This window comes from Neopsephotus bourkii, unplaced genomic scaffold (assembly GCF_033783945.1).
Source record: "Neopsephotus bourkii isolate Nb327-2 ecotype Australia unplaced genomic scaffold, CSIRO-AGI_Nbou_v1 NB_1183, whole genome shotgun sequence".
Lineage (NCBI taxonomy): Eukaryota > Metazoa > Chordata > Aves > Psittaciformes > Psittacidae > Neopsephotus > Neopsephotus bourkii.
The window spans coordinates 1,237,562-1,253,339 of NW_026901668.1; the positions used below are offsets into that span (position 1 = coordinate 1,237,562).

General features: G+C 39.3%; 1 protein-coding gene across 3 annotated transcripts in view; it reads right to left on the reverse strand.

Annotated features, from left to right (window-relative positions):
- Window positions 1-15,778, reverse strand: part of PIK3C2G (phosphatidylinositol-4-phosphate 3-kinase catalytic subunit type 2 gamma) — a 210,475-nt gene that overhangs the window by 9,127 nt on the left and 185,570 nt on the right. For 2 of the 3 annotated variants that reach the window (XM_061363896.1, XM_061363895.1), the window contains exon 31: window positions 14,056-14,150. In XM_061363896.1, the coding sequence (XP_061219880.1) occupies window positions 14,056-14,150 (95 nt within the window). Of the gene's footprint in view, window positions 1-14,055; window positions 14,151-14,773; window positions 14,916-15,778 lie in introns of those variants that run through there. The other variant, XM_061363897.1, reaches the window with a different exon arrangement.

A 15,778-nucleotide genomic window follows, 5' to 3' on the forward strand; every position in this document is an offset into this window, starting at 1 on the left:
TTATCTACTTACAACTCACCTGCCATGGGCAGGAACACCTCACACTAAATCATGTCACCCAAGGCTTCATCCAACCTGTCCTTGAACACTGCCAGGGATGGAGCATTCACAACCTCCCTGGGCAACCCATTCCAGTGCCTCACCACCATTACTGTAAAGAACTTCCTTATATCCAATCTAAACTTCCCCTGTTTAAGTTTTAACCTGTTACCCCTTGTCCTATCACTACAGTCGCTAGCAAAGAGTCCCTCTCCAGTATCCCTGTAGGTCCCCTTCAGATACTGGAAGGCTGCTAGGAGGTCTCCACACAGCCTTCTCTTCTCCAGGCTGAACAGCCCCAACTTTCTCAGCCTATCTTCATACGGGAGGTGCTCCAGTCCCCTGATCATCGTCATGGCCCTCCTCTGGACTTGTCCCAACAGTTCCATGTCCTTTTTATGTTGAGGACACCAGAACTGTACACAATACTCCAAGTGAGATCTCACAAGGGCAGGATCACCTCCTTCGACCTGCTGGTCACGATCCTTTTGATGCAGCCCAGGATACAGTTGGCTTTCTGGGCTGCAAGCGCACACTGAAGCCGGCTCATGTTCATTTTCTCATTGACCAGCACCCCCAAGTCCTTCTCTGCAGGGCTGCTCTGAATCTCTTCTCTGCCCAGCCTGCAGCTGTGCCTGGGATTGCTCCGACCCAGGTGTAGGACCTTGCACTTGGCATGGTTAAACTTCATGAGGTTGGCATCAGCCCACCTCATAAGCGTGTCAAGGTCCCTCTGGATGGCATTCCTTCCCTCCAGCGTATCAACCGAACCACACAGCTTGGTGTCATCGGCAAACTTGCTGAGGGTGCACTCAATCCCACTGTCCATGGCACCGACAAAGATGTTGAAAGAGGTGAGTGAGAGGAGAGGGTCAAGACAGAAAATAAATAAAGAGATTATTTCAGTGAGTCAGAGAGAAAACTCAAGGCAGAGCAGTTGTTCTGGGATACTTCAGCACTAAAACAAAGACACTTTTCACGAATAGTAGTAATCAGCAGCCAGACTGTTAGAGGCAATTTAAACTGCAGCCACCTGAATTCCAACTAGAGATCTTAGTTTTGCTTGCTGGGTTGTTTGGCCTTTTTTCTCCCCTGCTTTACAGATAACATTTTTCCACTTCATCTTCCCTTGACAAGGCAAACAGGCCACTCTAAATTCCACAACTGCCCCAGATCTCCACCTGCAGTGCCACTGTTATGCCATCGAGTGGTAAAAAGCTTCAGCTAAGCACTCTTCAGGATAGATTGCATCTTCCACTTCTCAACTGCCCTTCCCTCATTCTTCATATGACACAATATATCTAGCAAGGGTGTCTGTTTAAAAGCTTCTGTCCCACTACACACCATTCAAAACTACAAGCAGGTATAAATCAGCCATGGCTTTACAAGAGCAGAGTGTGGATAGCTTGTATGATGAATGTGCATGCCTTCTCTTCCGATTGGTACAATAGTTGCATCTTTTCTTGTGAAGAGCCTGCTTCACTGAAGGATTTCCTGAGATAAGATTTGCAATGGCTGTGGAAGGAGCTGTACTTTTTTAGACCCTTACCTAGCAGGGACAAAGAGGGATCTTAGCAGTTTGACAATCATAGTGCAAAAACAAGGCTGGGATTAACATGGCAGAAGTTATCTTTTTAAATCTAAACAAGGTGAAATCTGAAGTAAACTGTTTTATTAAGGCAGCTAACAAGGCAGGCAAAAATCCCAAGCTTTTGGACAAACTAGACTTTTCTCAGGCTTTCATATATGAGTTGAGCATTGAAATAAAGGAGAATGGAGGATAAAGGAGAATGGAGAAAACATAATTTCTTTTTGTTCTAAAGATTATGTCTTCTGTCATATTACAGTGTCACATTTAGTGAACAAAACCCTTGGATTATCTTTTGCTTCTAACTCAATCTGCATTGCACATTTGTAAACTTACGTAAACATGAAGAATACCTGACCAAAATGCCAGTCTCATTTGCACCAAAGAATATCTGTTCTGGTGCATCCATTATACACATGGACTAAAGATTTCTAGTGGGCTTATGAGTAACTCTGAAATCCAGTAAAAACCTCTCTTGCTGTTATTAGTGGCTCAGAAATTACTGATTTCTGTTCACAGTCCAGGCCAGAAGAAAATCAAAGGGTACCTTGGGAATGCCATTTCGCATTTTAACTCCTCTGCAAAACCTTTATAGCTTGAATGGACTTGTGATCAAGAAAACAGAAAAAACATAAAGTTTTAGATTGTATTTATTTATGTTTAATTCTGTAGTCACTTCATTAACACAAAAATAAAGAATTTACTCCCAATTTAAATTACTGTCTTAAATCTTCAATTGCATATGCTTGTGAGTAAATTGAAGCTATAAAAATCTGTAAGGCTGAAGAGTTATCAAACCAAGTTCTCAATAGACATGCCATAGCTCCTCCTGTTTTGCCTATGGGGAAAAGAACCCATGCGATTTTGACCTGCCAATAAAAAACATTGAGTTGAATTGAGAAGCGGACTCCTTGTGCTACTTCAAATACAAGTAAGTCACAACTAAACAGTTTCCTCATAGAATGACCTGCCTACCTGACCGTGATAATAACTAATGTTTTTAAGGAAGTCGGTCGCTACTGGCTGTATATATGTTTAAAAAAGCAGTTTATTTTTGAAACGTTATTTTCCTCTAAAGTCAGGCAGAAGGTGATGAAAATATTTACGAATGAAGGGAAGTGAAGGAGAGGAAATAATATTCTGATTTACTTCTCTCTGCACCCGTAATTCAGTCCTGAAAAACTAATAGAGACACACATCTGTTATGGCTGTGTTCCATTTTTCATTCCAATTTTATTTTCCAAAACAAAAAAATATTGATATTTACTTACAGAAACCCACACAGATAGGTTGTGTCCTGTCTAATTTAATTTCAAATATACTAGCTGTAGCTGGGAAATAATGGCTTAAATTCAATTAATTTTTCCACAAGACTTACATTATCCTAATGACTTTTCTCCTTTGATCATTACTAACCATCAGCAACTCTCCTTAAGGATGGATTCCTTGTTAGCATTATGAAAGGCCTAACTATTTCAAAATTTGCCATATATTAAACGTTGCAATTTAGCAGCTAATATGAATATTTGGCCTTACTCATATGAATTTTAAGAAAAGGTTTATGTTTTTTAAAAATGCACTTTAGGTATAATTTATCATAAAGCTTTACAAAGCTCTCCTCTTCCTACAAGACATCAAATATTTTTGGTGACTAATGCCTCAAATTTAAATCATGTCACCAGTTTCTCTTACTGATAGACATGCAGATCACCTTTTGTCCTAGAGTGAAACAGATTGATGGCTCTTGAACATTTGACAGTTGCAGCTGCTGTTCTCTTTTTCCCATTTTTCTGTTTTCAACCATCTCGACAAAAAGAAATGATCAGAGGTAATTTTGTTAACTAATGCTACCTTTCCTGCTCTATAAACAACTTCCTTTCTTCTCCCCAGATTAATTTCCTGGACATTTTCAAATCCAAGTTGCATTCTTTGTCTTCTTCAATGAAAAAAAAACACACCACCTACCCCCCCCCCCAAAAAAAAACCCAAAACCAAACAAATCAGGATTTAGAAAGGCTCCATTTCCTCTAACTCTCAGTTTTCCCTCCTTTTCCATGTACCACCATGAGAATTTATCTTCTACATAGTGAAAGGACTACAAAATATTCCTTAATGTTTAACAGAGATATGCTTACATCTTTAAAAATCTTATCACTATAGCAAATGGTTAGACAAAACCTTCCTTTGCTTTTAACAAAGCAAAATGTTAATATAAAGTGTAGACATGAGGCAGATTTGATTATTATTCCATAAAGGAGGATTAGAAAAAAATCCACAGATGAAATCAGCCTCGTACCCCAGCAACCTGTGTAAATTAATAGCTGCCTCCTGACTAAATTAAAACTAGTATGAAATGTGGAAAAAACATCACAACTGCTACATAGCCCTTCACTTTCTCGGAGTCCCTGAGTAACTTAGCAGAGATGGCTAAACCCCGTCTTTGTAGGCTGCAGCTTAATTAACAAATATAGCCTCTGCCTTAGAAAAAGATAACGTCCTCTGGGCTAATTCTAAATTTAAAGAGCTGAGAAAATAATCAGCAGTAAGACAATATTACAGTAAGTATATTATAGCAGTAAGAAGATATTACAAAGCAAGAGGCTCCTTCAAAAACAGATTAATAAGATATATAAGCCTTCAGGACAAATGGGATTGTTGTGTGAATGGGCGGTTGTGTTGTTATTTCCTAAATCCTGCCATGTGACTGAAGACCTTTCCTTGTTTTTCCTTTGAGCTCTGCATATCCCAAAGCACTGAACACCTCTATTCTACATTGCTACCAAGCCCTTAGCTTTCCTATCACAAAATATTTTCAAATAACTTAAAAAAAAAATCACATCTGCAGTAATTAAATAATAATTACAAAAGAAGATTATCCACTGTATCTCTATGGTGCGTTCTGCACTGTCTGCTACTGGCAAGACAAAACAGAAAAGCAACCAGCCAAAAGTGAGTGCACTAATAAGGTATTTTATGCCAAGAACTGCTTTCTTTTTTCACCTAAAATTTGAAAACGTTTAACTGCTTCTCTGCAGGATAAATTTTATTATGTTTTCTGATCCTGATTTCCCTTCCTTCTTCTTTGTGAACAAGTTGATTCCTACTCCTAACTTCTGCATGCACCTGAGTGTATATATAAATACAGAAGACACACTGTGACAGAGGTCACTGACATGGAGGTCAGTGGCAAAGCAACAAAAAAAGCATGAAGGTTCTCTCATGTTAATTCAGGGAAATAAAAAGATATAGCATTTTAGGGCAACACAGATTTTGTTTGAGGCAAGTTCAGGAATGCATTTTTTGAGCAGGCATTTTATACCTTTCAGAAATCCACTAGGGTCAGAGGAGCAAGCCTCCAGATGACTGTGTCATTTACTATGACAAAAATACAAAGGTACTCTATCCATGTTATTGATTTGAATCTCTAAATACAGCGTATGCACTTTGTGCAGCCCAATACCTTCAATGCCAAGATCAAACTGCCTGTTCTGCATGCAGCTTGTCAGTGCACCAAATGGGTCAACAGTGCCTAATGTGAATACTGCTAATTCAAAGGAAAACAGTGTTTTTGTCACTGTAGTTCATTCCATCCCTTTCTCTCCCAAGTGAAATAAGGCTTTTAGGCCAACACAAAGTGCAGGTTTACTGGTTTGGCTTTGTTTGTAGCAGAGTAGCACGGACTTGTGCAGCCTAGCTATTAATAAAAGATGGTACACTGCATTCCTAGCATAGTACTACTAGATGATACATAGCATCCCTAGCAGGGAGAACTATGCTGGCAAAAATAGGGTCTAGAGCTGTCCTGAATCCCAAAATCTCTCAAGAACTAACCAATACTCTCCAAGTCCTCCTGGCTGTGAGATGAGTAAAACTAATAGTCACCAAGATGTAAGGGAAACGTCACAGCTAATGCCCTGCAATGGACACACCAGCTCTGGACAAAATCTCAGGGTGTTGACCTATCCTGGTCCATACATGAGACAGGCATGTAAGTTCCCAGAAAAGTCTAAGCAGATCTTTATAATCCTGTCAAGCAGGGAGGCCAGAAAGAGATTTGGTTTACCCTACTATAGACATCTCCTGGCGTGGCTTGGTTAAATTGCCCATACTTAGTGTCTGGCACCGTTTGAGACATATAAGATGCTTAAAATACCTGTATAAACTGTCAGACATCAAACAGGCCTTTCCTGAGGCTCTCCTCTTCTGCAGTGGCAGCTGAAGGCCAGATGGGAGGTGTTAAGTCATGTCCTATATGTTTAGGAAAATGAACCAGGACTTAAGTCTCCCGCGAACAAAATGAGAGTTTAGGCACCTAGACTAGAACCCAGTTTCTACAATACTGCTGCTTCATGACACTTCAGATGACAAAGGTGCTTATGGAGTTGGAAATGCAACATAGGCTTTATAGAAAATTGACACCATTCTAGAGCGGTCATCATAAGTCAAGCAAGATACTTCATGGTATTTGAAATAGCCATGATTAGGCAACTGAATTCCATCACGTCATATATTTATGTATCTTAGCTTCAAACTGAATCCCACTCCCATTAGGCCAAGGCACATAGACTGTGAGATTTTTGAAAAGAACACATTAAATATTTAACAAAAACTGTTGGGTTTTTTTTTCTCATAAAGACAAAGACAGTCGGGGAAGCATGCTGGACCCAAAAGATTCAGCGCTTCCTAAGAACTATGCAAAATGCTTCTGATCTACTTCAGCCATTTTAGAGGAAAGGCCATCTAACTCTGTTTAAATGAAGGAAATAAAGTGAAAACTGGCCCGTGACACCCAAAAGGTCATAAAGGTTTCTTTGATAAGCCTTTATTTCTATAGGGCTCTGAAACCAGAATTGAATGCTTTCAGAAAGGTGAAGAAAGGAAGTGAGATGTAGCTCTGATGCCCAGTTCAAGAGAACGATTTATTGTCTTGATGATCCAGAAAGAAATGGGGCAGTCTGTACAACCACATGACTATAACCGTCAGGTAAAACAGCCTCTTGCTTTTTACTGGCCACTGGCAGTAGCAGACAAGGAAGGCTAGAGTTTAGCTCCAGCAAGCAATGATACAGCTTTGTGTGCATTTACTACTGTTCCTGAATTAACAACAGATATCTTAGAATGGCTTGTGTCCCTATCCAGCTCACTTAAAGCTTATGTCTAGTTCATGAGCTCTTGTTACCCCTCTGATATTTCACTAAGACTAGACTACTGGGTGCTCCACATTGCACCATGTGGTACAAAAGCTATGAAGGCTGCAAAAATAATGTAAAAGAAGGAGACTGTATAACTAGAAGTATGAATGTATTATACGTACAATTCCCAGTAAAAGATCTGAACAAGAACCACATTGAAGACTTTTTCCAAAAGAGGAGGAGGTGACAGGATGTGTTCTAGAATCCTGAACCACATGCTGTATTACTATCTTTAAGCCATTTAAACTCTCCTTTTTTGCATAGATGAAAGGAATCAAGGTTCAGTCATGCTTTAAAATTGCATTATTTTACAGGTAAGTGATATTGGTGCAGAGCATAGAATGCAGAGAGCAGGTTTCATGAACGAGTCTCTGAAACTTTTATTCCAGAATTGCCACCAAGCTTGTAAAAGAAGGTGAATTCCATTGCTGTCAACCCTGCTTTATCGTTGTGCTTAGAACACTTAATTTTCAGATAAATATTTAATCGCAGATTCTATGACACTGGCTGAGATAAGACTGATCTAGTTTGGGCCTTAAGAAACACAGAGCCCAGAATTTCTTGTCTCTTGAACAAAGCACAGAGGAGAACAAATACTTAAGACAAATCCCCATTTCTCTTTTCTTTTGAAATCAGTCCAGATTAACACCATTGCCTGCTAGACGGCATGAGAAAAAAATCAGCCTTTGAGAAAAGAAACATAAGCAAATGCTGTTGTTCTATCTTTCTGTCACATACATACACTTTTCTTGCCTAGGCACAGATAGTAAGGGAATATAAAAACACATAAAGAAATAGTGACACTGTTATCAGTGTCTTCACCCTTTTTTCCTTTTCAGTTTCTTAATTATTTAAGGAAATATATATATGTCAGGTCCAGACTGTTTTAAATTCCTCAAACTGTATGGAGATTCCCTCCGCTTTCCTTTAGACTATTCTACAGCTTGCCATTTCCCTTTGTAAGAAAAAAACCCTTCATTATACAATGCATGCGATTTCTGTTCCTTGATTACCTGCCATGATTTCTACTGACCCCATTGCTCGATGTTCTAAATAATTCCTCTTGAACCTTGCTGTCTTTTCCCTTAAATATCTTCACAATTGACTTGTGTTCTTGTTAGTCTGTTCTTAACTAAGTTTAGCAACAATAAATCACTCTTAAGAATCAATCACTCCCAAGTCACTGTTCTTTGAACTTGTATTCTACTTTAAAATAAAAATGTCCTGAGAGAAATATTTTACTATCAAAGCCTTATAAAGATGAACCACTTTCTTTCTGCACCATGAAACCAGGATCTGGCCTGGCATCTCATTGGCATCTCTCATAGCAACCTCATATCTCACCATTTGCTTGTTTTATCTTCACATTACTGTGAGATATAGATCTATATTTCCCTGAGGAAATATTTCTCATTTATCCAAGCTGGTTGAAGGCTTTTGGAAGTTACTTTTATTCTCTTGATCTTGCTCTGTCTACCCTATTTTTAATGTGTTCTTCATTTGCAACCAGTGCCAAATTTAATTTATGTTCACCTTCATCTACCAGATCACTCACATTACTAAACAGAACTCACTCTTGGGTTTTGTGTTTTCCCCCCTTATTCAACATCTATCAGCTATGCAGGGAATTACTTATTGAAAAATTAGCAGTTAGAATTTAGGGCTGAGGCAGTATTATGACTGTGACAGATTAAAGGGTTTAACACGAAATAATAACACAACTTTTTGTACAACAGGAATTTGTCAAACACCTTTCATAACAAATATATTGGAATCCAACAGTAATCCCTCTGTCACAAAAAAAAACAGACCTCATCCCTTTCTAATTTAAACTACTGCTGAGTAGTAGTACACTTTGCTTACAGGTGTTCAGCTATATTTCAGTCCAAAAGAGGACATAGTCTATCTAAGCTAATTTCCATTAAATTTTAATGCAAAAGCATTTTCTATGAATATAAAATTAAATCCAGAGTCTACGATGAACTAGAGTTAGCACAAGAGCTTTCTTTCCATAGTGTTTTACTCTGTTTTTCTCTGCCAGTCTACAGAGAACTCCATCTGAATGTGTTACCTCCCTCCATCAGCCAAGCTACTGATTTCATTCTGTCATCAATACTTTCTGAATAACCTTTGTTCAGCTGAGAGAGAATTTTTCCACTTGTTTTCCATTCCTGGATGACTGACCAGGCTTGGCATACCTGTGTAACTTCCTCCCAATACTTGTTGGGTGATCCATGGGCCATAGTAAAGAAAAGCAGGATACACTCATAATATTCTGAAAGGATAATGTAGCTTTTATTTAATTGGCAGGCACTGCATTGCTGGCAGGTAATAGATTTTCCATTTTAATCTATATAATGATATTCATAAAGTATAAAAGTTAGTGGGCCAATGAAAGGAATAATGGGAACTGAGACTGAACAAAAATCCCCATCCCTTACTGACCTCAAGCTAAAGACAAAACCCAGCAAAGGCAGTGAAGCATCAACCTGTACTGTACATGGGAACTTCCCTACAGTCCTGCACCTGCAGGCTTAGAAACAGATTTCATCCCCATGGTTTAGGAAAAGCTTGGCTCTCACCTTTCTTCCCAATGCATTTAAGCCGTCATGTCTCACAACATTTTTGGAAGCCATTTGTACTCAGATGGTGTAGGACACAAAATGGAAAGAGGCTGGATGTCTGTGTAAACCCAAAGATGATTGCTAATCCGTCACCCACACATCAGCTAACCCAAAATCATTAATCACAGAGAGCGCTACATGACAGTTTCAGAGCTTTTCTAAAAGGAAAGATGGAAGTAGTTTTGGAAAGTACTGTAGGAGTCTATTTTTCTTGCAGCAAATTTTCCCCCTATAAAATTGGTTGCGAATTCATCACCCACACATGCTTTCCTGAATTCTAGTAACATTTTACATTTATTGGCATGAGGTTCAGGATAAGTTGGCTTTGTTTCTCCTCCCCACTACCCTGAGGAGTTATTCTGTCCACAAGAAGAAATGGGCAAAGATGTTTAGCAGCAAGGATTGGAAGTTTAGCTGCTTATCTAGAAAAACACGGCATGCCTGAAGTCATGGCAATAAAGTCAGCAGGCAAAGGAGACTTCCTCCTGAGCCAGTACGGAACCACTGCTCCCTTCTGGCTCTCTGTGAAGCAGAAAAAGAAATATATCAGCCAACCTTTTCTGAACTTCAGAAATGGCTATTTCTTTTTCCTCTGGTGTCTTCTTGAGAAGATGAGCAAGCCCAGCAGTGCAGCAGTAGATAGCCTGGCTGATTCTGGCTGGGCAGTACTAAGCTAGTACCTGCTCTGGCAGGGGGATTGGACTAGATGATCTTTTGAGGTCCTTTCCAATCTCTAGCATACTGTGATACCGTGATACTGTGATAGTCTGCTCTGTGTATGATTTGGCATGGTCTTGATATCCTCCATTCTCTGTGTTGGTTAATACAGATGAATGGAACTAGTCCTGAGGATCGAGTTCAAAACCTATGTGTCTTTCAATTTTCATAAATCCACCTCCACAGATTTACACAGATCTAGGAGCCTACATTTTTAGGGTAGACTCTCAGGCTTTCTTCCTAGCAATAACCCTGTTATCTTACTCCTGCCTTTCTGGATATTGTGCTGTCACAAACACACAGTTTTTGTTCTTAGCTAACAAGTCCTTTTACACGGCAAAACAAACCTCCCCTGGTTCTCCTGTATCTTCCTCCTAAGACCACTTAGTGCACTTTGCCTGGTACTGTGATATAGTGTTTGTAGAAGCCCACTGTGTCTCATCCTCTCCAGCTGCCACATCCTCTGTGACCTCAGAGGCAAACTCTCCTGGTCTTACCATATAACCCCTATGGTTTTCATCCCTACACAAAGGTTTTCCTCTAGCCCAGCTTCACTTTATCAAGGCAATATTGGTTGTACTGCCTATGCATGAAGTGCCCAGTGTTGCATTGTCTGCATTTGAGTGGAGCGAACAATGCCCAAAGAAGCTGATTTTAAATTATATGATATATATGTTTGGAAAATTGCATTTTATTAGCAGTGTGGCTTTTGTATGTTCAAAAATTGGATTTAAAGGTGTTTTTTTCCTTAGCAATCTTGGTGATGCCATTCAAATCATAAGTGGAAGCAGTCTGATGTGAGTCACTTGACTTACAGAATCACAGGATTCAAATAGAACTATGAATTGCTGAGGAAACTTTTGAGACTGAAGCATCGTTAGTATCTTATAAATGTCTATTAATAGAACCCATCTTCATTGTGCACCCGATCTTAAACTGTAGACAAACATTCACAAGCAGTCTTAACACCTCTGTGCTCAGTCTCTTTGGCGGCATTGCTGGTCTAGATGAAAGGATTTTCTCAGTGAAAAAATATAGCTTGTGCTTTACAGGTTAGATTAGATTAATGGTCCTTTCCAGTCACAAAATCTATAAGGCTGTTCTTCTCTACTGTTGGTCTTTGAAGAATTTTTGATAGAGTTTTCTTCAAGCAGGACTGGCTTTCGTAACACCTGACTGGAATGCTTCAGTGGCAAGGGAGAGGAGATTCTGAAGCAGATCTAGGGATGAATGACCTGTTGATCTGCAAGAAAACTGGCTCATGTGGATGCATTAGATCAAAAGTGCTTGCACTGTGGAGTCCATGCATGCACTCACATCACAGACCTCTGGCTTGTCTGCACCAGACTAATACTCACTCAACTGCTATAGCATTTTTTGTCTCTGACATCCCACATGAATGGGGTTGCCTTTATGAAAACGACCTGCAAAGTAATAGCATTGTACTCTTCTGATTTCCTCCTTTAAAAAAACCTATGTGACACCTGACAATGGCAATGAACATCACTAATATACAATTTGCACAGCAGGATGTAGATCTCGTATTAAACCCCTTAGAAGTAAATATACAAATACTAAATAAAATTTATTTGCATGAATCGAAAGTCTCTATCACAATTCTTGTCAGTTCTGTGAAGCTACATTTGGGATTAATTTGGCCCACTACAATTATTTTCACATCTGAACATATCATAAAATCTCTAAAAGAGATAAATTAAACGGGGAAGAGCAGCACAAAAATTATTTACTATAAATTATGAAATAAAACAAGATAGCAAAGTAATCTCTGTGCAGATGAACCACTAAAATGTAATTAGTGAGACACTGCAAAAGACTGACTATACCTGAAATAGCTTTAACATGTCTTGAATAAGATACAATCTTGGCATATTTATAAAATCCCTGTTCAGCTCAACCAAAAAAAGGAAAAAAGGAAAGGGAAAGGGGAGAGAGGAAAAGGGGAAAGGCAAAAAGGGAAAGGGAGGGAAAGGAAGAAAAGAAAGGGAAAAGGAAAGGGAAAAGAAAGAGGAAGAAAAGGAAAAAAAAGAAAAAAGAAAAGGAAAAAGCATGCCAGAGAGATTGCTTTATGTGACTGGAAAGCTGAGAAGATTACTAATGGGATAAAAAACCTTATGTTATAGGTTACTAGTCTGAAGGCAGTCCAGTATCACAGTAGCCCAAAGCACTACTATTTCATATTTCAGATCAGATGATGATAGATGGATAGCCAGATGGAAAAAAGGAATTGAAATCCCAGGATTTAAAAACATGATTGCCTAAGTTAGGGTTCTAAACCAATGACCTAATTTTTGAGTCATGAATCACTGTCTTACTGAATTGGACCCTACCACTTCTCTGCAAGTAGGATTTTAGTCACCTACTTTCAAGAGCGACACCATAACTTAAGGTTGTATTCTCCCTTTCCATAATGATTCCCTGGATTTTATGTTTGCTAAACACAGCTATCTATGCTGTAATTTATTTTCATTTAATTAAATGGATGGAACTTTCTAAGTTAAAGAACACAATTAGGAACCTATAGGTTTTAACTTATGGAAGGAAGGAGAAAGACTCTTTCTGATATCTGTGTCTCTGTATGTGCCTCTACAGCACCTGCCTGGACACGCAGTGATGTCATCAGCATGGCAATCATTTAAATATACCCCTCCCAGCAACTAGAACTTTCACAGATGTTTATCAAAGTCACTTACCTGTAAAAAGCACAACAGAAAAAAAAAAAAAAAAAGCAGGGTTTTATACCATATCCAGAAGGTAAAGTTTGTATAAATTGGACCTGTCAGTAGAGGCTGATCTTACCTGTCAAGGTGGCACACATGAAACAAAAGACAAGTCTCTCAGGACAGAGATGTATTGGATGTTATAGACCAAAATGAACATGCTTGAATTGCAAAACAGAAGCTGAAGCAGCCAATAGAGAACAGCTGGAGCTGTGTAAGCCTCATGTGTCTCATACAACTAATTAAACATTCAGCCTTGTTTCATTACTGGCTGGTGCTCACATAAGCTCTTCAGTTTGGCCCTATTTAGGGAAAGCAATTGTAATCCAGTTTGGGATGGAGATGGCATCAGTGTATGCCAGAACCCACAACAGTTAATAAATGCTTTTAGCTCCTAGCTAGACAAAGGTAGTGAAGGATCTTTTTGCCACAGCCATTACTTGAGACCTGAGCCACTGGGAATTCAAGAGCACATCTAAGCAGCCAAACTCATTATGAAACAGCAGACGTGCTGCTTCAGCCGAGAGCTCACACACGGCACCAGCTAGATCTCTCAAGACATCCTCATGAGCCAGTTTCACCTGTCTTGTGCTGCAGGACTGCTGCCAGCTTCCCCCTCATAGTCTGGCTCCAGGAACATACAGCATTTACCACTTAGCCTTGTGACAGAGAGCATCTTACAAAGCTGAGCATCACCCCACCAAATTACATTGCTTCTTAAAGTACACCACTCTGCTGAGCTCTCCCCTGTTCATTGATGTCATGCTGGACTTGAGAGAAATATATGGATATACAATCAATAATGCCAGACTGGTAGCCTACAGAAGTCATGCCACTGCATGATGCCTTTTTTCTGTCTGGTATCAAAATGCATCAGCTGAAAGGGCCAAAATAGTGATACAAAATGGTTTTCTGTGTAGGCTGGAAAAGGCCGTTACCAACCACTCAGGAAAACCAGTTTCTGTATCTGTGCCATCCCTGTACTGAATGAGCTCAAAGGAAGAAAACAAGCGTTAAATGATGACAGAACAGCACTGTCGTTAGTTTGAGTTAAAATTAAGTTACCCCACAAAGGGTGCTTGAGGATTAATGTTTTCATGGTACTCTGCAAATGCAAGGACTTATTATAAGTTACAGACAGTGATAAAAATACTCACAATATTCCTCATGTGTTTCAACATTATTGTCAGACGGGTGTTCTCGTAGGATATGACTAATTGTACTCCAGGCTTATGATCAGTTGACTGAGGACCTAAAAAAGGCCAAAGAGTTTGATTTTAGAGTTAACAGCAGGAGTTCATCTGTAAAATATTGCACTACACAGGAACTAATGCATAAAAAGAATCGACTGTGTGCTTAAAGCAGGATTGAAATTAGAAAACGTGGATAAAGAGTGTGGTGGAAGAAAGTGGTCTGACAGGAAGTGCTCAATTTTTATACATTCTCAGTGAGATTTTTTTGTTGTTTGTTTTCTAACTGCCATCAATCTGAATTTCAGTGGGAAATTTATGCTTGAGTAACAAATAATTGGAGGGGGAGGGCTGGCAATCATTCATGACACGAGGCAGCATTGTTGCAAGTCTTCTCTCTGGTTAAAAACACTGGCTTTTTTCTTTTATTCTTCTCTAACAGAAATAAAAAAAAAAAAGGCAAAAATGCAAAAAAAGCAGGCTTCCAGACCAACTGCAAAACAACAGTTATAGAAACAACTTCTATATCTGTCACATATAAATTCTCCCTTCTTCATTCTGTATTTTTTCTGTTCCAGGCTGCTTTTCATGCAACCCATTGCTATCATACATTTTTCTACTAAGATGCATTTACAGAGTTTGATTATGTTCCCACTGAAAAAAAAAAACACAACATTTTTCAGTTTCCAAGCCAGAAAGATCAGTCTCATAATGTGGAAGAAATGACTAAGCATATCCTGTTCCTTCTTTCTGCTGGAGGCACTGAGCCAGCTGTCTTCACTGCTAAAAAGGTGTGTCCTTGAAGTTGGGTAAGTAATGTGAATTACCTGCCCCACAGAGACAGCAGTGGAAATACAGAAGGCCTTCCCCACAGTATGCCAGGTAATGCAGAACACAACAACCTCTCCTCAATATCTATCTGACCTTCTTTGCAGTGTTAAGCAAGGAGGAGGGTGGACATAAGCCATTTTGTGCCACTTGCTTATAGACCTAGGGTTCTCCACATGTGGTCATCATCAAAAACAGTCCATACACTGCTGTGTGAACTATACTGGTTTTACTTATGCAAATAGGGTTTCATTCAATTAGACCAAAGATGTGTTACAACTGTTATTATGTATTCATCATACCGAGAGAAATAAGAACTCCATCCTGCTAACCTTACAACACAATAGTGATTCCCCGTGAGCTGGGCTCTGTTCTGCCTGCCTCCCTGTTAAAGAAGTAGCTAACCTTGAGACCTCAGACAGAAAAGTCCTGCTCCCCTGCATGCACACTGGGATCTGCCACTGACACACCAGTCTTAAACCCTCTGCAGGGTGAGGTAATGACATGAGACAGAACAGTATAGTCATTATTAATTCTTTAAATAGAAACATATCTTTTAAGAAGAGGAATGAATGAGAAAGGATGATAATGAAAGTTACTATCACAAGCAAGGGTTATGCACTAGCAAGAAGAGGCTTTTTTAGAGAGTATTGCTACTGTTCATTCTCAATAGCAGACAGGATTCCCATGTCTTCCTTTCAGCCTTAGCAGACACCTGTGCACTCTCTGTCATGCTCTTGCTCTCTTTTCCACATGTACATTGCAGCTCTTACAGTCAGGGTTGTAAGAGCAAAAAATCACAGTCCCTCTCCTTAGCCTTTACTCTGTTGTTCAGCAGAGGGGAAGTTATAATAAATAAGAC